This window comes from Leucopleurus acutus (genome assembly GCF_964270905.1).
Source record: "Leucopleurus acutus genome assembly, chromosome: 1".
Lineage (NCBI taxonomy): Eukaryota > Metazoa > Chordata > Mammalia > Artiodactyla > Delphinidae > Leucopleurus > Leucopleurus acutus.
The window spans coordinates 72747442-72774143 of record NC_139142.1 but is presented as its reverse complement, the minus strand read 5'-3'; the positions used below and the strand labels follow the sequence as shown (position 1 = coordinate 72774143).

General features: G+C 42.9%; 1 protein-coding gene across 5 annotated transcripts in view; it reads right to left on the bottom strand.

Annotated features, from left to right (window-relative positions):
* Positions 1–9537: 9537 nt before the first annotated feature.
* Positions 9538–26702, bottom strand: part of STXBP6 (syntaxin binding protein 6) — a 275659-nt gene continuing 258494 nt past the window's right edge. For all 5 annotated transcript variants that reach the window (XM_082832513.1, XM_082832514.1, XM_082832512.1 and 2 more), the window contains 2 exons: positions 18200–18357; positions 9538–12581 (listed from right to left, as the gene is read on the bottom strand). In XM_082832513.1, coding sequence (XP_082688639.1) covers positions 12558–12581; positions 18200–18357 — 182 coding nt within the window. In that variant the 3' untranslated portion in view covers positions 9538–12557. The remainder of the gene's footprint in view (positions 12582–18199; positions 18358–26702) is intronic.

Below are 26702 nucleotides of genomic sequence, written 5' to 3'. Positions count from 1 at the left end.
AAAAATGTCTACTCTGGTTTCCCCTTTAAAAAGTTGGAGGATATAGCAGGACTCGCCTGCTTCCCATATAGCCACAGTGACTGAAACTGAGTACCAGCATGCCCTTTTAGGGCATACGCTCACCACGTTCAGTTAGCCACAGTCCACACCACTTTTTACTTCCTTCTACAAATCTATTTCATTCCATTTTATTCCCTGTTTGTCCTCTGTTGGCATAAGAATATGTGAACTCTGATGTAACTGATCGGTTTCTGAAGATGAATCTGACAGTACTTTCAGGCAGGTTTGGATTGGGGAGGCAGGGAAATACTACTGCAACCCCCAATCTCTGGTGCAGCCCTCAGTTCATTTTGGGTTGTATTCAATTTGTGTGTTTGACTTTCCCACTGGAGTAAAAAGTAGAACTCTTTGAGACTGAGTATGAATTATCTTATTATGAAAAACACATTGCATACAGCAGACTATTGATAAATGTTGACCAATTGGAGTAGTTCAGGTCAACATTAGTGAGGGTCAGAGCTAGGTTAGAGACAGAGATGGAAAAAGTCATGCAGGAAAGGTGGTGTATGAGAAATATGATTGCCAGATTTCCACTAACTGAAGCGATCGTAGTAATAAAAAATATTAACTCTCTTAATGGTTTTACAACAAACTTTTATCCCCATGAGATGAGCACTATTATTATTCCTAGTTTATGACTGAGAAAAGGGAAGGAAAATCAAGGAGAGCAAGTTTTTCAGCCTAAGTAGGATGTTAAGAGAAGGAAGACAGGCTTGTGAGGAGACAAGATGAATTCAGATTTGGACCTGTTGAGCTATGTGGAAATTTCCAGCAGGAAGCCAGAAATTCAGTTCTGGAGTTCAGGAGAAAGGTCAAGGCTAGAGTAGTAGAATTGCCTACAAGTAAAAAGAATTAGCATGTGGAATGAATTCATTGACTTGGAAAAAGGTGTGTAAAAAGAGGAGAGAGGAAGTACAGAATTTTTGGAAAAGTATGCCATTGGGGTGGGAAGAAGGCAAGTCAGAAAGCTAGAAAGTGGGTGACTTCAGTGCGACTGCAGAGAACTGGTCATCGAGTTTTGGACTGGGTTGTCCCTGAGAGAGCAGTGCCAGCAGGATGATGGGGAAAGAAACCAGACTTTTAAGGCTTAGTGAGTCGAGACCATTCACTCACGAAATCTGTTGTGCAGGAGTCGCAAGAAGGTGGTATCTTAATGGGTAGCAAGGGCAAGAAAAAGTTTTGAACAGATTTCACGATAGAGGAGGCAAACATTTGTCCTTTAAGAGAAGGAAAAGTGGGGCTTCCCTGGTGGCGCAGTGGTTGAGAGTCCGCCTGCCGATGCAGGGGACACGGGTTCGTGCCCCGGTCCGGGAAGATCCCACATGCCGCGGAGCGGCTGCGCCCGTGAGCCATGGCCGCTGACCCTGCGCGTCCGGAGCCTGTGCTCCGCAATGGGAGAGGCCACAACAGTGAGAGGCCCGTGTACCACCAAAAAAAAAAAGAAAAGAGAGAGAAGGAAAAGTGAAGGAGGAAAGACTAGAGATATAAGAAAATGAGGTTATTGTTGATGGAGTAGGTCTTTGAAGAAGCAGAAGGAAGCGGGAATCAAGGGCTCCAGAAGAGGGGTACTCATTAAATAGGTACAGGAGTACTAAAGTTGGGAGTGCAGGAGATGCAACAGAACTTAGATAAGGAGGTGGGAGGAGTGAGATTATTTTCAATACGATAGCCTTGATCTTAGCAAAGTAGGAAATTAGATCATTTGCCAGAAGTAAGGGATTTGCCAAAAGAGACTTGGGGAGAATGATCACAGGCTGGAACAGATGCTGTGCCCAGTTGCCTGAGAATCTACTGAGATGTTATATCAGGCAGGAAAAATAAACCATGCCAGTTATTGGAATAGGCAGAATTTAACATCAGTAATCACCAATTAGTTAAAAGTGGTTAATTGCTCAGGGGTCCAAAAGCAGCAGGTGCAATGTTCACAGAGTCCAACTCCAGCATCACAGAGTAGAGCAAAAAAGTGTGGATTTGGAACTGAGAGACAGTTAACTGATAACTGGTGTAGAAGAATAAGAGGGTTGCCCAATACCACAGTTAACGCTTAGAAAAGCATTATTCCTTCTTTCCTTTCCATATTCAGAATCCTAAAGAATAGGAAAGTACTAGAGTCAAGGAGAATGCATTGCCGCAGAAGGTGAACGGGAGCAGTGGAGTACCTGACTACACCCAATATAAAACAGGAACACAAAAACAGAGTGTATTTATTTTATTTGTTTTGGGGAATTAACTCACCCCCGATAACTGCTTTCCGTCTTCCAGAGCTGGAGAAACTTACTGTAATTCAGCTGCTTTAATGAGGGTGAGCTAAGAAACAGCGATCTGAGTGTGGATACAGTGTGGGTGGTCGAGAAAAGCTGGTGGTTGAAGACCAGCAGAGCACGAGCCTGGAGGTGTGGCTGAGTTAGGGGGGCAGGTTCAAGTGATGAGAATCTTGATAAATGTTAACAATTTGCCTTCAAAAATGTGGTCTTGTTCAATAGTATTTGATTACCAAGTGTCATCTAACTGTGAGTGAGGCTAATATCTTTTCACGTGTTTAGCTATTTGGATTTTTTTTTTTTTTTTTTCTGTGAACTCCTACTGGTCCTGCATGGAGGCTTTAAGTGGAGGACAGGTTCGTTTATGTAATAAGAGTGTCCTAAGTGTCTGGTAAATCCAAGGTCCTGATGCCACCTGGTGAACTAAATAGACATGGTTCCTGACCTCTCCGAGCTGGATGTGGGCGAGACAGTAAAGAAGAAAACAAACGTATAAATACACGTCTCCATCAGGTCTATGAAAGGAAAGAAGGGATACTGTGAGAGGAAAAGGCAAGGGATCTCCTTGAGATGTGGTGGTCAGGGAAGGTCTTTCTGAGGAGACATTTAAGTGTAGACCTGATAGATGAGAAATGAAGGGCCACGAGGAGAGTTGGGGAAAGACGTACTCTTGGCATCAGAGGCAGCCTGGGAAGGTCTTAGGTGCAAAAGAACCTCACATTTTTGGAGAAGTGAGAGATGGCCAGGCCAGTGAAAGCACCGTGAGTAATGAGGTGGGATTTATTTCCTGTCCTGACTGAACTCAGGGGGATCGAACTCTTGAAGGCTTAAGCAGACCTGAGCACTATATTCAAGGCTTGCTTTTCTTAGATAAACAGCCTACAATGAAATTTTAGGCCAGTGTCTTGTGTGGGTTTACTTGTGGAATTATGGCTTAGAAGCTGACATCTGCCCACAGGCAAGGCTACTCTTGGACCATTCGTCCCAGAGAAGGATGGGTTTGAATGGCTTCCGAAAGAAGAGTCAGTCCTTTTCCCTAATTGCCCCTTCCTGTCACTCACACTTGTGTAAGGATGGTATTTGGTAGAGTTAACTGCTATCCCCCCAGTGGCAACATCAGCCTCCTTTTGCCTCTCATCTACCCTCGTTCCACCTCGGGGAGGAGAAACTGAGTAGGCGGAAAACTAAACAGGGGCCCTAAGGAAGCCCAGGGAAGGGGGTTCGACTGCGGTTCGCATTCCCGTTCTCCATGTGGGGTCCTCAAGCTCTCTTATCTAACATAGCTGGTGAGTGGCCTGTGCATGAGGACAGCTGCGCGTGTGCGCGCGTGTGTGTGTGTGTGTGTGGGGGAACTCACCTACCATGGAGAATCTGGTGGAGCCCAGAGGAACAGAAGCATGAGTAGGTGGCTGAGACCTGCTTGGCATTAGGCCTGGGAGGAGACAGTTATGTCCACTTCTAGCCCTTTATCCTGCTTTTTCTAAAGGGAAAATGAGGCCAGGTGAAACACGCCAAAGGGGAGAACAGAGCTGATGGCCCCGGTCTTCCCTAGTCGGGATAATAACGCTGCTCCCAGTGAGTGGAGCTGAAGAGTGTCTAGTCTTTCCTGTGTCTGAAAGAACGTCCTCAGATCGCATCCTTTAATCAGTATCCTGTCTCTCTGGAATAACTGTCATTGCATTCACATTTACTCAGTGAATTCCTAGGACTTTGGCCGTTTCTGTGGCCCTCTTCATGTCAGGCTTACCTTAGGACACCCAGACACAGTAAGGACATGGACGTGCCTCCATGTAGCCCCTGGTCCTGAGGAGTATGTCCATCCTCTCTGACTGGTTCCTGAAATGTTCTGTTTTCAATCAGTCTTCCCACGTGGGTGGAGAGCACTTTATATACTAGGATGTCAGAACTCTCGAGAGTTACCTGTGGTCCTGAGGTGAGCTGCATCCAGGAGACTTGCCCAGGAGTTCTTTCCCTGAGCCCCTGGAATGCTCTGAATCTTTTCCCTTGGGGTTGCCTCTAAGCCCAGTTGTCCCCTTCCCTGAGCAGTTCGGGACTGTCTCTTACTCCTGCCTTTGTTCTGCTTCCCAGATGGCAAGTAGCCTCCAGCTGTCTGTGGGAATTTTTTTTCCTTGAGAGAGAGGGAAGAGAGGGGTAGTGATACCATCTAGTACTACAAGGATGGACCTGTAGAGGAAAGGGGGGTGGTGTATAAAGGAATCCCTTAGGCACTGGGTGGGAAGAGTTGAAGATCAAGGTTTTAGTGTGTAACCCACACTTCTTTAGCACTTTGTACTTCCCAGAGCTCTTTCACATTCCACACATCTTAATTTACTCACCGGGACTCTGAGGCAGGCAGGGTGTAGATTATTTTCCTTTGAAAGGTGAAAAACCACACAAAAAAATTGTAATTTGCCTGAGAACAAAAAGCTAATGACAAAGCCAGGAGGTTCTCAGCTAGAAAGGATTTTTATAAAGAAACTTGCATGGCTTGCAATTTGTTAAAAAATAATGCATAGTGTAATTTTTAGAAAAGTAGAGTTTGGGATTTGGGGTGGGGCGGATCCATTGTTATAACTAGCCTGATCCTTTTTGCCTGGATGGTCCTTTACAAATGACTTATTTCCCAAATCATGTTGGGTTTACTTGGACATCATAAATAATAGCACCATGACAATCGTGGGAAAACAGTATGCTGCCATCATAGTTTTTCTGGGGCCTTCTTTCCTTCTTTTAGCTGAATGTCTAAAGATGCTTCCAGAAAAGAAATGCTATACATATGTAGGCCAACCTTGAACTTCTTTTTAAAGAAGAGTATGAATTGCTGCCCAAAGGGCATATCAGATAATCTCCTAGACCATAAGACCACTCATTTCCATTCCTGTAGTTGATGCCACAGACACTAAAGACAAATTCTCTCAGTCCTCTTTCTTGTGAATTTAGTCTTTTGGGAAATTTCCTCCAGAAAATGGCTACCCCTGGGCGCCTTTAGACCAGAGCCTCTCCTTTATCCCAGGGCTGGAATATATGAAATATCAAGGGAATCTATGTCCATAGATCATAAAAATGGCCAAAGAGGCCTGGAATGTCTGCCCATGTGCCCTGTACCAACATGGATTTAAGAAAAACACGTCCATTCTTCTAGCCAGCAGTATGGTCTGGCAGGCGTCGTCAGCCTGCAAGGTTTACTACTTTATTTTGGATCCATCACAGAGAATAGCCCAGAGCTGAGCTGACGTACATGAAGCCTTATGTACCAGGCACAGGGCTAAAGGCTTTACATTCATTATTTCATTTAATCGTTATGATAACCTGTAAAGTAGATAGCCACTCCCACTTTAAAGCTAAGAAAACAGGCACAGAGAGAGTCAATAACTTGCCCAAGACCACCCACCTGGTAAGACTGGAGCTGGAACTCAAAGCAGGGCAGGACCACAGGGCAGTGCTGCCTCCAGTAAACCACCACAAGGGGGCGTCCTGCCCATGTCCACTCCAGTTAAAGGTGTGTTTTATTTTTAGTCCCCGGGGGGTGTGGGGTGGGACACAGTTTACACATTGTTCGTTCCCACAGTTTCTGTCCGAATGCTGAGGCTATTTCAGTATGGGAAAGTTTCAGACCAATGTACATGCGTCCACCAGTATCGGTCACTGTAATTCCAGGTGTAAAAAAAGCAAAACTCCTTGAAGGAAGCCACTGTACTGTGAATAAAAAAGTATGTTTGATCGTAGGAACCAGATTTTCCTTCCTGGGGCAGTGAAAGAAAGGATTGGTTTTACGAAAAACTAACAGAAAGCTTCAGGTTTCAATCACCAAGTATGTAGTAGTATAATTAAACAGAGTACTTGGTGCACATGGTCAGAGCACATAAGAGGAGTTTTCTGCAGAAGCTGTGAACCATCCCAGCCATGTTTTAGCTCTCAGGGGAAAGCTGAGAATTCATGAGCTCATTTCCCTTCTTTCCATGTCATCTGACAAATAACCCGAGTGGTAAAGCAATTGGGATACAGTGTCAGGACAAAGGCTCCTATTCAATGTTGATAAGTGAAACCTGGGACTTGTCGGAATGGCGATTCCTGTCCAGCCTCTGACACATTTAGGTATGAGTGTGTGATGGGGCCAGACCCCACTGAAACAGGCGTCCTGGAACGGGTTGAGCACTTAAAGACAGGAAAAGAGTGTATGTTCTATAGGAACAGCTCCACTCTATCTGAGAGAATCAATAGCATTTAAAATGCCTAATAGACAAAACGGGAGCACAGTGACAGTGCACCTCAGTGGTCATTTTAGAATCTCTTAGGTCTGTCCACTGGTTCCTGTGGGACTGAGGGAAACAAGGTAGGTGGCTTTGCCCAACCAGCCTACATCCTGCAGTGCCCAGTGGGACAGGCCACTGAAGCAGCCCCCCCAAAGACCTGCAATGCCCAGGACCATGACTCATCAGCAGAAAGAAGAAAATGTGGCAGAAAACTTCAGGGGTGGGAGGGGGTTGGGAAGTGAAAATCCGACTCAGGAAATCCTGAGGCTCCAGATGAGGCTCAAGGGAGAAAATATAATGGGGGTCAAGGCAGAAGGTTACACTATAGCAGTAATCCAGCTTAAAGGCACATTATGTTAATTTCCTTGACGGCTTTAATTTGCTGGTTTAAATCTAGTAAGCATCTGGAGAAGCCAGGTGCCCCACTGCTCAGGCCTGCTGGAGCCATTTTATTTTCTTTGTAAAAGACAAGATGACTAGGGGCAACAAGAAGGCAAAATTGGGAATAACATGTGTACATTTTCCAAAGCCTCCCCAAATAACTGTGACACAGAGCTTGGATGGAGAAACTGCCCTAAGCCACTATAAACCAGCACTGTAATACAGGTAACACCTTAGGAGGGGGTAGCTTAAAGCTGAACTTAAGAAATGTCGGAAAGCAAGGCGAAGAGCGTGGAGGGGAGAACGGGGAGGGGGGTGATGTATAAGTAGAGATCAATTTTGCATCAGACTGGCTCTGGCTCTACAAAATCATTTTATGTATATGTACTCCCTGGATTTTCAAAAAGCAAACCTAAAGGAAATCCATCTTCTGTATCATCTTGTGGAAAGACAGCCATTAGCACACTCACGTTTACTGAAATAAAGTAAGACTTGCCTCGTGGGTGGGATGTGTTTTTCTTCCATGTCTCAGTCTTTGTATTTCTCATGCTCTGATCATGGCCCACCTGAGGCACTTTCAGATTTCAATGGCCCCTGGGACTATTGTCTCCTGCCAATCTATGTCCAGATAGGCAATAAGGGGTCACTAAGAGAATTCAGGTGAATCTAGGAGTGCAGCTCAGCTCTTTTTTAAAATTTTATTGGAGTATAGTTGATTCACAATGTGTTGTTAGTTTCAGGTGTACAGCAAAGTGATTCAGTTATACATATACATATTCATTCTTTTTCAGGTTCTTTTCTCATATAGGTTATCACAGAATACTGAGTAGAGTTCCCTGTGCTATACAGTAGGTCCTTGTTGGTTATCTATCTTATGCATAGTAGTGTATGTTCATCCCAAACTCCTGATTTATCCCTCCCCCACCCCCATGCTTTCCCTTTGGTAACCATAAGTTTGTTTTCAATATCTGTAAGTCTGTTTCTGTTTTGTAAATAAGTTCATTTGTATCATTTTTTAAAATTAGATTCCACATATGATATCATGTGATATTTGTCTGTCTGACTTAGTATGATCATCTCTAGGTCCATCCATGTTGCTGCAAATGGCAGTATTTCATTCCTTTTATGGCTGAGTAATATTCCATTGTATATATATATACCATATCTTCTTTATCCATTCCTCCGTCTATGAACATTTAGGTTGCTTCCATGTCTTGGCTACTGTAAATGGTGCTGTGATGAACATTAGGGTGCATGTATCTTTTCTAATGCCGGCTGTGTGTATGCATATGTGGACGTGCATACATATGTCCAGCTACCACCCAGGTTTCCCCACGCCAGGGAAAGGAGGGACACAGGATGGCTATCATCAGGGAATAATATGGAAACATTTGCCCTTGTTTGAAATTTATTTCTGGTATTTTTATCCTCCCTCTTCTGTCTCACCCTGCCCTCAATCTGCTTGTTTAGGCAGATGATGATTGATAAGTCAATACAGTTGACTTTTGAACAATGAAAGGGTCACCCCCCAAATAATAAGAAATCCGCCTATAACTTTACAGTTGGTCCTCCATATGTGTGGTTGGTTGAATCTGGATTCAGCCAGCTATGGATTTCGTAGTACTGTAGTATGCCTCTATTGAAAAGAACCCCACATACATGTGAACCTAGGCAGTTCAAACCCCTTATTCAAGGGACAACTATAGTTTTTTCTAAGCATGTTCTCGTTGACAGCAAGAAGGAAAGGCATTACTGATTTAAAAAAATATACATTTGTATTAATTCTCCCATAAAATTTGAGAGCTGGTTGTGGTATAATTGCTAACAAAAATTATACTGAAAGAAAAGGTCATCTTTGCATGTCAGTGGGTTTATAATTAGTTCACAAGAACGGTGCCTTTAAATACCTAATTAACTAAAGGCCAAGTCCTCATCTAGGCAAACCATCTCTCTATCCTTTTTTCTCTGGAGAGTGGAGGTGGTAGCCTTTCCCTTCCACCTGCAGTCCTCCCAGGAAATATTTCAAAGTCTGCCTGCTTCACTGTGTCTGTGCCAACCTACAGAGGGTTGTTTTGCTACAGCGATCACCAAAGCCACTTCCTTGAAAGCAAATGGCGATGCAATAAGTTGCATTTGCTTTCCCATAAAAATAGATTGACATAATTTGATCAAGTCTTCTTTCCAATTTAAAAGGACATGAAAATAGTCTGCTGAATGAGGGCACATGCAGTAATATGTACTTGAGTTGAGCACATCACTAATATCAGCAGAAAGGCAACTACTAATCAGCTTAACTGCTTTGCCCATGAGAAGAAAATAAAAAAACTTAACTCTTGCTGGATAGAAGCTCATTGTCTAAATTAAGGTTAGTTAGCTCTTCAGTCTTTTTTACATTTCAAGTTCTCCCATTAGAATGTCCATGAAGAAATGTTATCAGAATGCTAATCCCAATTCTTAGGTCTCCTGGAGGCACACAGGGTCTTCCCGTTAGCAACAAAAGTGTGACGTTGCCTACCTATCTGGTAGTGTTTGAGAGATTTCCCAAATAACTGAGAGAAACGAACTTTCATCACAGAGTTCAAATATTTAATGACAAAATTAGAGTTTGCTGTATTAGTGAATCACAGAGCAGGTGTTACTTGTCTCTGAAAGGAACAGAAATGATATTTGACATCTTAGGGAACTTCTGAAGAATTAATAACTGTACAACAGACATCAGCAGTGTCACAATTCTAAAATTCAAAAGCGAAACCTATCTTTAATATCCTTTATTGAGGGCATTCTGTAAATATTTTTACATAAATGCATAACCTTTGTTAGCCACAAAAGTAGTATTAAGACAGATTTCACTGTAATTTTAAGTCTAACACATAATCTTTATTTTTTCAGAGCTTAAAAAAGTTAACTACTGATCTTGTTACATTTTACAAATACCTTCAATATGAAACGTTAACCTGAATCACTGTCTACTTCCTGTACACAGGTACCTAATAGTACTAGGGAAGAATACTACAGCTACATTCCAGGAAGAAGTGAGAACACTGGGAAGTCTCTTTTCTTTACGAGTTGTCAATACAATTTAAGAAATCCTTCACTGAAATGTAGTATTTCCAAAACTCAGTAGTGAGGTGCAGAAATGAAACAAAGAAATTAAATGTATTTTAGCAAGCCACTGAATTGGTCCCAAATAATGTGAGTCATTTTAGCAATTTTCTCTAGGTTAGATTGTACTAATATTTTGTATTGAAGCACCTTCTACAAAAGGATAGCAAAGAACCTCATGTACGTCACCACAGGACTCGCTCCTGTGCAAGAAGTCAGGAGGTCCGGGAGGGACTGGGGTTGCTGTTTGGCCTCTTCTGTGGGCAGAGGCCTAGGTAGTAGGACTTGGACACAGGGAGGTCAAGGACATGACCACAGTCTGGAAGCAAATCAATAGAGGAAGGTAAAAACAATGCAGACAGGCTTTCTTCAAATCCCGGATATTTCCAAGAAGACTTAAGTCTAAAAGGATAAGCAGAGAGTGAGGAAAGAGGGCAAGATGTGGAGTACTTATATTTATGAAGAGTAACTGTCACAAGTCTACCGGAGAGGAAAAATCTCACATTTCACAGTATGCTTATGACCTCACCCTCTGCTACTCTAGAAGCAGCTTCACAAACACTGATGTTAGATACGTGGCGACAAATCGAGTTTCGCTGATTGTCAGGGCGTTTTAGACTTACCACTTCAATTATTTACACCAACTATCTGTCTGAAGCTAGAATCCACTTTGGGAAGATGAATACATCTGTGTGTGTGCGCGTGCGCACGTGCATTTTCTATACTGAGGCCTGCAAAGAAAACCTATGTGGCGTGATGTTTTCAGCTTTTCTTAGAAATTGTAAATGCTTCCAATGGTACTCACCAGACAGCAAGTTCCTTGCTTCTTTAAACTTTTAAGACACCAAAAGAAAAGTACAAAATATTAGAGTACATTTATATAGTTTACCCGATAAATTTTACAGAGAGTTTTCTTGAACTGGATCATCTCCCTAAGAGGATTCAGAAATTTTGTCTCTGGCAAATCCCATCTCCCTTTTGACACATAGTGACTAAGATCATTTTTCGCCACAATAGCCCAATTTTCTATCTCCCTGGGAATGCTTTTATCAGGAGAACTTAAGCTATTTAGATCAGCATAAATAATCCCAAAGTCATCATATGCTGCTGTGTAAGAGCCTGCAATACACATGGCCTTAATGGGCAGGAAGGAATAGAAAGGGGTCCTGAAGATCCAGGCAGCTTAAAAAAATCAGTGCATCGCAGCGGGAGGCTGAGCATATGTATCTGGGATGTACAGCTTGCCTCCTTGTTTCAGGACGACAAAGCACAGCTTTTATATTTAGCATTTTAACCTTCTAAGAAACCGAACTCCCAGACTGAAAATCCAGGCCTGTGTTGAGTGATACAAAATCAGGAGCTGTATGAACCAACCCCATTCAGTCTGACTGCAATGTAAAGGCTTCATGACTGTGCTGTTTTATGTCAGACCAGGCAAGTTGCAATTGCCATGAAATGCAATTTGTCAAGAAACCCACACTTTAAATTAGATTAATAGCAATAACAACATCAAAACCTCCAAAAATCAGATACCAAGAACCGAAGGCCATTTCCCAAGGACATCATGAAGGCGTCTCTAAACAGGCATGACTTTGTAAAAAGAGAAAAAAGATTTAAAATGTAGTATCTTTTCACATTATCCTTTACACAGACCTTTATCTGGACAAATCAATTCTTGATAAAAATCCAAGCTCTTTTCAAGACCGGCTACCGTAATTTGGGACAGTGACAAAGAAACATTCATGAATGCACAGAGGTTTTTAAATGGGCTTTTCCTTAGGTCTTTAATCTCAAAATTTTATCCTTTATACGGTAATTCTAAATAATCAGCCTGGAAACAAGTAATGGAAGAATTTAAACTGTAGCTCAGAAAGTAGATTTCTATCTGTGATTCTGATTTGTTTTTTTGAATGCTGGTGATGGCTCATGCAAAAAGTTCCTACACAAAAAGCAAAATCTAAGACTGCTGTTTCCCCTGATAAATCCAATTGTTTTTTCTAATACAGATTTGTGTCTCAGGATTTAGAATCTTAACCTTCAAATTAAGAGTACCTAAGAGACTGAGTGAAGCCAATCACTGCTTGACTTTTATTTCCAACCAGGAACAATAACATCTGACGTCACCACATTAAAATGTCTTCCTGCTTAATATCAGGAAAAAAATACAGTTTAGACCTAGCTCAATATATCATTTGGTCCGAATTTCATATTCAAACTACCAAAAAAAAGAGAGAAAGCCTTAAAGAGAAAACACATACAGACACACGCATACACACAGTGGGAAAAAAATAAAGCTGATGCTTGCAGCATTTCTTAGCAAGATTATTAGGGAAACGTATAAACACAACACCTTTTCTCTCATATTAACATCTGAAAAGGAAAAATAACCTAAATATCCACATTTTGGGGAAAAAAAAAGCAAGCGGAGGTCCAGAATTCTTGTAAAAACTGCTGAACAAACTTCATTTTCTCTTCAGAGGTCACCAGGAGAGGCAGTTTCTCAACATTTGTGCTTCATGGCAAGCTAAGGAGAGAAAGGGACACAAGTAAGATGTTATCAGCAGTGGGGAGAGTTCCTTTGCTGCTCCTTCCCCACATCCACGATGAGAAGCGACACCAAGATTCTTCTTGCTGAGGCAGATCACCATTACCGTGCACAGTGGCACTTGGTACATGTGCAGCGTGTCCCTAAACAGTCCACTGAGCACTGCATTTGTTACTCGTCCTTCCAGTGTTGTGTATGTGTCCAGGTCAGGGAGCGTGCTACGTGATGTTCCTTCATGCCACTGAAGGAGCAAATGGAAGAGCCAAAGTAGAGGCAGAATGAGTGACCTACCCTAGAAACAAAGGCCTCTGGGCTCCCAGGTTACTAGTTATCCAGGAAGACCAACACTTTCCAAATGTATTTACTGACATCTCGTAAAGTATTAAAAATCACCAACTGTAGAGAAACAGACAAGCTGCAGTAATCCACGTAATATCCTGGACATTCAACCAGGTCCAAAGCACTTGACAATTAGACTGTTTTACCAACCAGGACTGAACAATAGACCAAATTCAGACCTTGACTTACTGCTCTCACTGGTATTTGAAAAATGTGGTTTATTGAAATGTTAGATCTGTATAAATGGGAACACCAAATACCACTGTATCATTCAGTAGCTTCCCAAGCCCAGCTGGAGCCCATGATAATATATTTAAGGAAATGTATGCAGGTACAAAACATAAAATTAATCTGACATTGCTTTCCTTAGCCACATCCCTTCCAAGGAGCCCATATACTGACGTGAAGCAGAAGCAGGGTTGAGGCTGAATTGTGATCCCTCATGTGTCTAGAGTCTGGGATTAGGGATTAGTCCCTGAGACTGGGGCTGGAGTTACTGGGGGTAGTCATGTCGCTAAATTAATCTCTACTTGGGCAGCGTCAGCTGGAAGAGCTCCGGGTGCCTGTACCTGGTGAAGCCAGCCTAAGTGAATACCCCCAAGGACCTTTGGCAGTGCTGATGCCACCAGCCAGTCAACTGTCAGATGGCGTTTGTGAAGCCCTGAGTGTGTCCAGGCTGCTGTGCTCAGTGCTGTGGGTGTCAGATGGCGTTTGTGAAGCCCTGAGTGTGTCCAGGCTGCTGTGCTCAGTGCTGTGGGTGTCAGATGGCGTTTGTGAAGCCCTGAGTGTGTCCAGGCTGCTGTGCTCAGTGCTGCGGGTGTCAGATGGCGTTTGTGAAGCCCTGAGTGTGTCCAGGCTGCTGTGCTCAGTGCTGTGGGTGTCAGATGGCGTTTGTGAAGCCCTGAGTGTGTCCAGGCTGCTGTGCTCAGTGCCGTGGGTTTTTGCCAAGGTTAATTCCTGAACTCGAAGAGTTTACAGTCCAGGAAACATGGTGGTGGAAATGGCAGAGTCAGGGCTCGCTCTCAGATCCGTCCCACTCCCTGGCCACACTCCGAGCCCCTCCACTGTATGGCCTCCACTTCTTGCTCTGTCTCTAGTTTTAATACATTATTTAGCAATGTGGACCATTCAAATCAACAGAGCTGTTAAGTGTTGTGCATAATGAATACCAAGCATAAATATTTGATCAGTGCTGCTGTCCTGTTATTCACTCAGCTGTTAACCTTCAGCTGATGGGCTTTGCCAATTTACCCACAGTCATTAATCCTCAGCAGCAGTCGTGTTGCTTCTCACACCAGACCCTGGTTACCTCTCCGGTGCAGCTGGGACTGGCTGAGGGGAGCCCCAGCCGGGCGGGCCCGTGCCAGTTAGCTTTGCAGAAGTACATATGGATTGGACATTTTGCCATCTGAGGTAGTTTTGCATAAAGGCGCATCATTTCCACGCTACCTCTTTTTGTTTTGTTTTTTCTTTAACTTCCTGGGAGTTAGAAGCTTTAGAATATGGAAGGCACGATGCTGTTGCTTCCCTGCTACAAATCTGCTGTATGACCTTGAGCTCGAAGTCACAATTGCCCCATACCTCGGTTTCCTCATGTCTATAAATATCATCTCCAACTCAAATGCTTGTGGATTAATGTAGATGTCAGAGTTCCTACAGAAGAGAAGTTAAAAACTTCCTTTTGCTATATTTTTGTTTTCTTAATGTTTCATGGAAAGCTTTCTCTTTCAAAGCTGTGTAAATGACTCCATCTAAATAATAATAACAACAATAATAGAAAAAAACAATAATAGAAAAAGTTGTTACTCATACAGGGGGTATTTTTTAAGAGGCCTGGCCTCTTGAGGTCCCTTCTAGCTCAGACCCACAGGGAGTAGATGACCGTGGTAGGGACAGAGGCAGCCACTCCCTGCCAGTGAGGGAAATGCCACTCACCACTCCCTCCCCTACAAATGTGCGCGTGTGCAGAACAGGGCAGATCACTGTTCTTTTCTGTGGGAAATAAACAGCATCTGAGGATGCCTAGGTGTGGGTATCCCTCTCGCCTGCTGACTCACCAGCCAACACAGGCGTCAAAGCACTGCACACACTGCACTGCTGCACTTTCTGAAGCAGAGGAGAGTGAGCAGGCCTGCTCTGCGGCTGAGCTTGACTTCCCTAAGGTCTGAGACTGTACCAAGCTCATAGTTCAGGAAGGAACCACGCTTCCCAAGCCAGGCTGAACACAGCTGGGGGAGAGGGGTTGCAGACACATTTCCATTGGCTCTGCAGGAGTCAAGCGCCCACATGTCTCGATGGCAGGCTCCTACAAAGGTGATCCACTCACTAATGTACCCGGGTCACTGTAGGAGTCCTGGGAAAATCGAGAAAGCCACAGATAGCCTCTTCTGTTGCAGTCCAGAAGGTGTGCCCTACTCTCCAGCTGAGGTTGCATGCTCTTGTTCAACCAGGGAGCCCAGAGGAACTGTCACCCAGCACTGCCTTTCTCTGTCAGGGCTCTAACAAGTGCACTGTGTCTCGACGTCTAAACACAGCCCACTCTTTATGAGTCAACAGAGCCATGTTTGGGGAGGCAGTGGTGGAAGGCCTGGGTTCCATCTCTGAACTCTCTCCTCACCAGTAGGCCTGGTAGGGGCTTGGCCAGTGAAATGACATCTTCACAGACAGCCTACACTAGTGGGACAAATCAGGAGTCCTGGTCCCTGGGAAAATAGCCACCCCTTATCTCAAGAGGTCAACCTCCTCCTGAGGAATCCTGCCCATGCTGGTGATTCATAAGCACACATCCCAGACGTGCAGTTTCAGAAAACGGCAAGTCTGGTTATTATTGTGTCTCTCTCCCACTCCCTCTAACACAGTAAGAGACACTAGCAGCCCCTCCCCCCCAACCCTTACGCCACCCACAGGAGAGGAAGCCAGAGTAAGTGGAGACTGCCCCCTGCCGCATCCATCTCTACGGAAATAGGTAACTGGCTGGTGCCAACCCTCCCAGTGGTCAAAGCCAGAGACCCCTGTGCCTTTGGGGGCCTAATCAGTTTCTGTTCTGACAGGTCCTGTTTGCAAGGGCTGCTCTGTGTTTAGAAAGTGTCAGCATTCAGCAGGAGGCCCTCCCACCCCCCCTTTGGAGGGCACAAAATCTTCACCACCAGTCCCTCCCCACCCCTGTGCTGGGATCCTCAGTCACATTTCTCCAGTCCTCTACAGTGCTCATCACGTGATGGATTGGAGCAGGCTCAGCAGAAACCATTTTTATGGAAACAATTATAACTAATATTAACTGAGGTTTATATGCACCAAGTATTGTACTAACCAATTTATAGGTTTGAATGTATTCAATTCTCTCAACACCCTAGGAGAAAGGTACTATTATTAGTTAGCCCTATTTTACTGATGAGGAAACTGGGGCTTAGAGAAATTAAGCCCCTGCCCAAGGTCATGGAGTTGCTAGATCAAACACAAGATGTTAACTTCCATACCATACTGTCTTCCCAACTACCTAGCAAACTTGGCCACAGTATCAGGGAAACAGGGTGACCAGGGCCAAGAATTCTGGCCATCTGGTTAGGTTATTCAACCCAGTGTTTGTATGACCTCCTCTGGGGCGGATAGTGACATGGATGACCTCCAGGTATTGTCTACTCCGCATTAGGAAGAATGATTTCACAGACTTCCTTGGTAACCTGGTTCACGGCCTCATCATTAATCTAAACTCTTATTTTAGTAGAATGTTATCAGTGCACCATTGAGTGCTCTATTCTGTATAACAAGACACGAAAAAGAATTGCTGCAGTATCGCCCTTCCCAGACTTGAAGACAATTAAAAAATAATTCCTGTAGTCTTCTCTTCTCCAAATCAACACTTTAAATGTTCCCCCAGACTTCCACTGCCCATCCCCCTTTTAAATCACTACAGTTGCTGTTGCTATAAATGAAGTTGGGTAGGAATTCTAACATCTCCACTCCATCATTATTTCTGTATCACGAAGGCTGCAGAAGGGACGAGGGGAACCACAATTCTGAGCTTGTTCCCTCTGTGACAGCCGCAGCAAGACAGGCTCTGGCCCCCCGCAGGGCTGCCTGCATTTTCAGCCAGGTTTGAACTCCAAATGGGCCCCTAAGGCAGCAGTACAGCAAGACACTGTCATGATAGGGAATTGATGACACAACGAGACAGGGCTGTGCAAAGGGGATGCAGGAAGGGCAGGCTAGATGCACCCACTCAGATCTGGATCTGCAGTCGGGCCTGGGCTTAAGCCTCGGGAAGGGGCCGGCCTGGCTGACCTGGGGAGATTTTTCCCGTTGCTTTTCAGGTTGTCCATTCTTGGTTCCTCAGCAAAAGCGGGGTTTTCTTTTGAAGCACGTTAATTTTTTTCCCCAAAGGTCACCTGAAAAGCCTATCTTGAAAGGCCAGATCATGAGTCTGACATGCCAACAATTATCAGCAAAAGTTGTTTCTGGAAACCTGAATTCAAAATCACTAGCCAGAAAGGAGCTGCCCTTTGATCCAAAGTACAAGAACAGTAATAAATCCTCTTTTATCACCTGACCAACAGGGCTTCTCTTTCCTTTGGTTTGTGACTGCCTTAGATAGCTGGCTGCCAATAAAAACTCCCCCTTCCCCTTCAGAAAGGCACATTTTCAGTGCATGTGTACACCTGAGGCATGTGGAAAACACCATTCTCTGGACCCAGAGGCAGGTGGGAATTTTGCAGGCAGCTCTGCACTAGTCAGGTCAGCCTTAGGAGGTCCAAGGCCCCTCCACAGGGGAAACTAGCCCTGAGGTGCCCTGGGACTAGAATTTGCTTTTTTGTATAGTAAAGAGATAAGAACACAGGATGCGAGGCTCATGACAGCATGGAAAAGTAAGCACAAGGGCCCACAGTCCTCTTTCAAGCACTGGCTAACAGAGGAGGGATATTCTTACACCTGTCCTACCCCCACCCCCATCCTGTTCCCAGAAATGGGAGCCTTAAACTTCTGGGTAGGAAGTAAAGATGGTCCACATTTCCCAAAGATACGGGGTCAGAGACAGGGATGAAGACAGCAGAAACGAGATAACCAAAGAAACAGGTCCAAGAAGAAATCTTCCCAACTCTGGTACTTACTAAGTAGCAGAAGGAAACTGTATACAGGGGCCAAAAAAAAAAAAAGGCTTGACTTTGTCCCTCCCACCTGGGAAACATCCTGAAATAAAGTTTTGGGCGCCAAAGCTCCCTGACAACCCAGAGCTGAGCCCTCGGCCGCGCTGCGGGACCCACCTTGTGTGCAGTTTCTGCAAACTGCTGGGCGCTGTTCTTCATGTCTTCCGTCTTCTCCTCTGCGCGGCCTAAGCGCTCCCCACGCTCGTTCAAGGCCTGGCTCGCTTTCTGCACTGCACTGGTCACGCTGTCGGCCGCTGAATGGAGGATGCTATTTCCTGAAAGGGGACCGGAAGAGCATCAGAAGCTGGCTCGGCTGACCGACAGTGACACCCCCACCCAGGGTGAGCACCCCGCAAAAGCAAGGTGGGTCAGACTCTGGAAAGGCCTTGAGTGTCTAGGAAACAAGCCGACTTTTCTTCTGACTTGGTCTGGCTGACTCGCTTTTAGGAAGAATACCCACTGACCGTAGCACCTGGGCAAGTGCTGAAGGCTGCTTTCGCAGCCCCGTCACTGACAGCACCCGTTTCCGTTCTGCCGGCATTCTGTTTGGTGAGACTCAGAAGAGCGGGGTCCATCTGAATTTAGGACTTGGCTTGCAAAGGTAGATGGGAACCCTGACAAGTCCATAGAATTAGGCAAGTTCAGTGAGACATATCTGGATCATAGGAGCATTTCCTCTTGACCTGGGGTTTAGATGGATAACCACAGGAAAATTGGGAGTACAGAACTTCTCCAGATAGGATGCTCTGTATTCCTTTCAACTGTTCCCTTCCATTTTACCCCTTCACCCCTATATGCATAGCCCCACGTAAGAAGCTGTGGATCAGTCTCAAAGTTCAGAGGAGATATGTCAGTTCCCAACCTTGAATCCCGAGCCATGGCCTGGTTGGTTGGTCCTCTGTGCCTCTGATCTCAAGTATATGAAATATGGGGCCTCAGCACTGTACTTAGCCAGCAGATAAAAAACAGTGACAGAAACCTGTCCTAGAAGGAACTTGGCACTCCCAGATTCATGAATGATGATACTGAGAAAGTTGAAAACCATCACATTTCAAATGGTTACGCATTCGTGACATCCCAGGTACCAGGACTGGAAAAGAGATCCAACAGTGACGAACTGGCAGGTGCGTAACCCATGGAGACCTAGAAACTTGCCAGATTACAACCAAAGGAGATTTATAGCTGTATTTTGTTAATGCTGAGTGCAAGACGGTTAAATGGCATTTTATGTAATAGCTTTGTATCTTTGAATACGTTTTTATTACATCATTTAACTTTGTACCTGGGATGGATGCATCTAGCCACAGACAGCTTTTAATAGAAACGTAATTTCCACTGGTCTCAGCTGCAAAGGCTTCCTCATTTCTCCTCTGTGGGAACAGTCTGTGGTTTGTGGAAAAGGATCTCAGGCAAAGAAAGTGCCTGCCCCAGAGGAAGCACTTTGTAAATTGTTTTCCATTTTTCTTCTTTAGGGGTGGATTTCAAGGGCTTCCACTCTGCACTAAGGGGAGGAGAATGGAGTTAGCTTACTATTACTCAGCTGCCTCAACCACTACTGGAGCCAAGATAAGTCAGCACAGATTAACAGAGGAGATGTGGCTCTGGAGAAACTGGCTGAATGCAAGGGCTGGAATGGAAGGTCTGTCTCGGTCTTCAGAACAGATTTAGGAGGAGAAATCTGGGTTCCCATTTGCTTTCATATCATGGTTATGATTATAGCCTATCACCACTGCTTAATATTTGAATAGCATTTTGCAATCATAAAGCATCTTTACAAATATTGTCTCATTTGATTTTCACAGAAATTCTACTGGGAAGACTGAGACTAGGTGAGGTTCAGGGCTTCCACAAGATCATGTCACTAGGGAAGTGACATAGCTAGCACTGGAACCTGGTTTCCCAATGCCTTTTCCTTATTCTGTGCCTTCCTCTCTGCAGGTGTGGCATTGGTCATGGAAAGCAATCACTATGACAGAATTGTGAGAACACCAGCATAGATAGGTTTTGACAGGTTATTTCCCAAGGTAATGCCTGACTGTTTCTGTCCTAAAGAAACCTATTCCTCTTGGTAAATGAAGAGTTATTGCCTAAGCTGCATTGCAAGCCAGGTGCTCCCAAGAAGGAACAGGCCAATGGGAAAGAATAAGACAGTGAAGGGACTGAAGGTGCAGAGAAGTTGGGGGAGGGCACAAGAAAATCTCCCCTTCCTGCTTCCTTCCACATGCCCACAGCTTAGCCGCCAGAGACTAGAGAAAAGATGGGGCAGGGTACCTGCAACTCCACAGCCAGGAACAGCTGCATTAAACCAAAGGGATTTTAGAATTAGTTATCATAAAATCAAGAGGGTATATAACCAGGATAGGTTTTCTCCCCATCGGAACTGACCCTCATGGTGCCCTCAAAGTGAGACACATCTGTGTTTCTAGAATGAATCTGCTTTGTGTGAGCCATACTGTTTTCCTGTCATGACTTCCTTAATCTTGTACAGACATCAGATCAACACTGCACCCAGTTTTATATGATACTGTTTAACCAAGAGTTGTTATAACTAAAAGAGAACCAAATGCTGTCTTCATTATTCAGTGATGACACTGCTGACCACTATCTATAAAAAATCCACCTTCAGTTATTTTCAGCCACGAGGATGGATTTGAACAAATCTCATCACCTCAGTTGAAATGTCCTCCCCTGGTTTCAATTCTACCTGTATTTCAGGCTCAGTGAAGTCCCATCGCCTTTATCACGGTTCAGGTCAATTACATTCTCTTCTCAACTTTGTAAGAACTGTCTGTATCCTTCTTGGGTGACTGATCAAGTACAGTCATGGGCAACTCTTCTACCTCATTTCTTCACCCATAGATGCGATGACTTCCCAGCTGGATTATATATTCCCTGAGGGCACCTTTCGCTCTGCTGACCATTCCCTAAATCCTGAATCTTCCTCCTCTAGATTCGGGTCTCCCGCTTGCTTGCTCTATTCTCTCTGATACCTTGCAAATGCTGTAATTCCAGGGTTCTGTCCTTGGCCCTCTTCTCTTTCTCATTCTGCAGACTCTCCCTAGGACAATTCTACTCAGCTCATGGCTTCAATGACCAAATTTTTGCTTTTTTCTAGGTTGTGCTGCTGAGGCTCCAGACCCACGTTTTCTTACTGGGCAACTTCAGGTGAGTCACTGAAAATCATATTGAATTCGGTATGTCTACACCTGACCCCATTATCACACCTGCTTTTCCTTTGGGGTCCCCTGCTCAGTCAATAACTCCCCTATCTGCCCAGCTTTCTCCTCAATTCAGAAATCTGGGAGCCCAGTCCAGATTCCTCCCTCACTTTTACCACATACGACTACAAGTCACCTGCTGTCCAGCCCTCTACTCTCTGCCCTCTTTGCCAGCTTCATTATCTCTCTGTGGATCCAGTCCCTCTTGCCTTCAGAGATACAGCAATAGCCTTTTGTTGTTAGGTGTCCCCACACCTTTTCTGGTTCATCTTCCACACATTTCTGTAGTACACTTTTAAAAAGGCAGATTTGTTACCATCTTCTCACTGCTTCCAAGAAAAAATTGAGAACTTTGCCCTGCCTCACTCTCAGCTTATCTTAGAACCTCATCCATTTTTCCTCTCCCTAGCGATCTCCAATCCCACGCCTTGCCAGATTACCTAAATTTTCGCAGATGTGTCATGTTTCTTTTACCTGTATGCTTTTGTGCTTACTGCTACCTCTGTGTGAACTCTGAGTCTCATCTCAGCCTTCCCACTTACTCCTGTGTGCTTCAGTACACTTCAGACCCCTTTCCTAGGAAAGACTGTCATGTCTAGCCCACCCTAAACCATTGTTGCCCCCAACATACACAGTATCTTGTGTCTATTTCAAATGGTGCATTTATCATAATGCATGTAATTGCTGGGTATCTGGTGTGAGCTCCTTGAAGGCAGGGTCTGGGCCTTTCTCACTTTTGTATTTGCAATCCCTGGCACACAGGAGAGACTCAATAAATGTTGGTTGGCTTAGAGGCAGGAAAAATATATCATCCTTCTAATGATTTCTCCATGGCTTAGCAGAGGGTTGGACACATGACTGATGCTGTTACATGATCTAACTAGGTCTTCAAATTATAAACTTGCCAAATGACTAAGGGTTTAGTCTGTGTCTAATGAAGCCAGCTATCTCACCTAGAGATTGTGCCAGGAATTCAGTGAATTAAGTCAACAACAAAATGCAAAAAGGGGAATGCTTTTGCTATAGTGAACGTGAAGAGAAAGTTGGTGAAAAATCTGTTGTTACCAGCCTTAAAATAAACAACTACAAGGTCTAAAAATAACAGAAGTTAAATAGCTTTTAAATCCAATGCAAGAATAGCAGTTGCCTGACCACTTACTACGTTCTAGGCACTTACTAACATCTGCTCCTCACAACAGCCTTATGCGATGACACATCACTGATCCCGTTTTTACCAACGCGAGCACCAACGGACAGAGAGAGGGTTAGCAGTGCACCAAGGATCCCATGGTAAGTGAAGAGCAGAGCTAGGTTTTGAACTCAGGAAGCCCAGCTCCAGAGCCAGTTCTCTTACTCACTGTTATATTTGGCTCTCCATGGGAATTTTCTTGTATTTGAGATTAATACAGTCTGCATTAACTGTATGGAATGAAGACTTCAGTGTAGCAGTTCCTAAAGCATTTCTTAACGCCATAATACAAAAGTAAACATCTTGTCATTATTACAAGCTAAAACAATTTACTATATAAAATTTAGAATACATATTACTATAAAAAGGCAATAAAATTGCGTAGTATTCAATTGCTTAGAGATAACCACATTTACATTTATGGTGCATTTTATTCTAGTAATTTTTCTGTCTATGTTTTTCTAAAACATGGTTGTAGCCATACTATATATATTTAGTATTGTATCCTATTGTGGGTACTTTCCCATGCCATGAAAAATTCTTTGAAAATACTGTTTATAATGGCTACATAACACTGTTGTAATTTATTCAATTATTTCCCTTTTCATTATTGGGTGCGTGTTCAAAAGTGTCCATCCTTCCTTCCTTCCATGCACACCATTATATTTCAACTTCTGTATACACTGCAGTGTGCTCACCACCAAAAGCTTAGTTTCCATCTGTCACCATACACTTGACCCCCTTTTTATCTATTTCATCCTCCTCCGACCCCCTTCCTCTCTGGTAACCACTACTCTGTTCTTTGTATCTATGTATCTGTTTTCCTTTTGTTTGGCTTGTTCATTTTTTTAAAAATTAATTTTAACTTAAAAAATATTCCACATATGAGTGAAATCGTACTGTATTTGTATTTTTCTTTCTGATTTATTTCACTTAGCATAATACCCTCAAGGTCCATCCGTGTTGTCACAAATGGCAAGATTTCATTTTTTTTATGGCTGAGTTCCATTGTCTATACACACACACACACACACACACACACACACACACACACCCCATATCTTCTTTATCCATTCATCCATCAGTAGGCTCTTAGTGTTTCCATATCTTGGCTTTTTATAAACGATGCTGCAGTGAACACAGGGGTGCATAGATCTTTTTGAATTAGTGTTTTCATATTCTTCAGATAAATACCCAGAAATGGAATAGCTGGATCATATGGTAGTTTATTCTTAATTTTTTGAGGACTCTCCATATTGTTTTTCATAGTGGCTGCACCAATTTACATTCCCAGCAACAGTGCTGAGGGTTTCCCTTTCTCCACACCCTCTCTAACACCTTTTTGAAAATAACCATTCTAATGGGCATGAGGTAATATCTCATTGTGATTTTAATTTAAATTTCCCTAATAACCAGTAGAATTAAGAAAACAGTTCCATTTACCATTGCAACAAAAAGAATACCTAGGAATAAATTTAACAAAGGAGGTAAAAGATCTACACATTGACAACTGTGAGACACTGTTGAAAGAAACTGAAGACACAAAGACGTGGAAAGATATTCCATGCTCATGGACTGGAAGAATTAACACTTAAAAATATCCATTACCTAAAGAAATTTACAGGTTAAATGCAATCCCAATGACATTTTTCACAGAACTAGAACAAAAAATCCTAAAATTTATATGGAACCACAAAAGACCCCAGATGGCCAAAGCAATCCTGACAACAAAGAACAAAGCTGGAGGTATCACACTCCCTGACTTAAAATTATACTGCAAAGTTATATTTGATCAAAACAGTATAGTATTGGCAGAAAAACAGACATACAGATCACTGGAAATGAACTGAGAGCCGAGAAACAAATCCACACACACATGAAAAATCAATCTACAATAAGGGAGCGAAGAACATGCAACAGAGAAAAGATTGTCTCTGCAGTAAATGGTGCTGGGAAAACTAGACAGCCACATACAAAAGAATGAAACTAGACCACTATATTATACCATACACAAAAATCAACTCAAAATGGAGTAAACGCTTGAATGTAAGACCTGAAACTATAAAAATCCTAGAAGAGAACATAGGCAGTATGCTCTTTAACTTTGGTCTTACCAGTATCTTTCTGATATGTCTCCTCAGGCAAGGGAAGCAAAAGCAAAATTAAACAAATGGGATTACATGAAACTAAAAAGCTTCTGCACATTAAAGGAAACCATCAAAAAAAAAAAAACGAAAAAGACAACTTATGGAATAGAGCAAGGTATTTGCAAATCATATATCTGATAAGGGATTAATAAAATAAAGAACTCGTACAACTTAATAACAATAAAAAACAAACATTAAAAAATGGGCAGAGGATCTGAATAGGCATTTTTCCAAAGAAGACACACAGATGGCCGACAGACACATGAAAAGAGGCTCAGCATCACTAATTATTAGGAAGGTTTTGTTTTTAAAATGAGGCTGCAGTTACTTTCTTGCATTTACATGCACACACACACAATCTTTGTCCATAACTCTGATAGTTCCTCAAGATTAAACTGCTGGTTCAAAGGACATGCACGTTTTTGAGGCTCTTGGTGCATGGTGAAAATTGCTTCCCTGAAAGACTCATTCAGTATTCAGAACTATTCATTTGAGTGCATGCTATGTGCCAAGCACTGTGACCTTGACAAACTGGCAGAATGACTTTGAGGGAGTGTTTTAAATTCTCTGATCTTTAGTTTCCTCATCTGTAACTCCACCTCATGTGGTGGTTGTAGAAGTTAAGATGAAGATGTATGTATACAAAGTGCCTACAGGTGCTCAGTGAATGTCTATCCCTCTACCTCCCTAAGACCACACCTACTCTAGGAACTTTGGAAAAAGTACCCAGTTTCTTTGCATGTCTCCTCTTTTATCTTGGGGCTAAGCGTCTTGAAGCTCTCAGGAGATACTTAGATCTGTGTATACTTGCTGTGTGCACCTCAGAGACAGCTGAACACATGTTCATTAAATCAAGGCATGCCTTGTAAAGAAGGATGCTGAACTCAAAAGTTGGGGCCCATCATATTGTGCTGAGTTAAATCTGGAAATAAAAGTCTCCTGAGGCAGATAGAACAGTAATTCTCTCTAAATAGGCAGGAAGCACATTAATACCCAAATTTATTCAAACAGTCTGAGAAGAGGCTGTCAACCACTGCAAATAATGTCAACTACTTTTTGAACTACAGTCTCTGAGAATAGAGCAGAGACCAGTCTTACTTCACTGATGTTGCATTCACATTGGTTCCGCTCAATATGTGCTTTAAAAAATATATTATGCTGGCATATTTTACGTTAAGTGATTGAGAAGACCTTCCTGAGAGAGCAATTTGAGATAAAGCTATAACGTTGTGTTCAGTCACTGTTTGAAAACAATGAAAATAAATTTAAATGTATAGGAAAATGAGGGGAAAACAATAAGGTATATTGAAAAGTGACAATGGAAGAGAAAGGAGGATTTTTTTTTAAAAGCCCACAGACCACACCAACAAATATAAACATAATTTCTTTATATCATCCTAGACTTCAGGATGTATCTTGGTAATCAAAATTCCTAATTCTATAGCTAGCAAAGAGTCAATTTAAATAGAATTTTCAGCAGGTATTTCCTATATTAAACACACATGTAGATATATGAAGTACAAAATACTCATCATGTTTGGAAAAAAGCAGGAAAATCATCTCAAAAATAAACGATTGATAAACCTAAGGCAGTCTATACTCGGAGTTGAGTAAACATGGTCATCTCAGGGCACTCTTAAAACAGAAATCTGGTAATAGTTTTGCATGGACTATTTGTATTCTATAATCAGTTTAACCACTTAGGAATAACTGTACAATAAAGCCCCATTTATCCAAACTAATTTAAAGGAAAACCAATTATGAAAAAAACTGGATTTGGGTTTTAGTACCATAAACTTAAAAAAAAGGGCAGGGAGATCTATTTTAATTTTTTTTCTATTTACCTTTTTTTAAAATTCAAACAAAGTCACAAAAATTATAATCCTCATCAGTTCACTCAGTCCCATGTAATTAATTTTTTTCATCTTTATCTTTTGTTAGCACTTTTATGAATTCATCAGTTTTTCATTCGAGTTCTGAAAATGCTTATTCATTCAGTTCAGCAGTATAGGCAGTTACCAGAAACCTGTACTTGTCAGAGTCTTTTGCATAAATTCCTTGAAGAC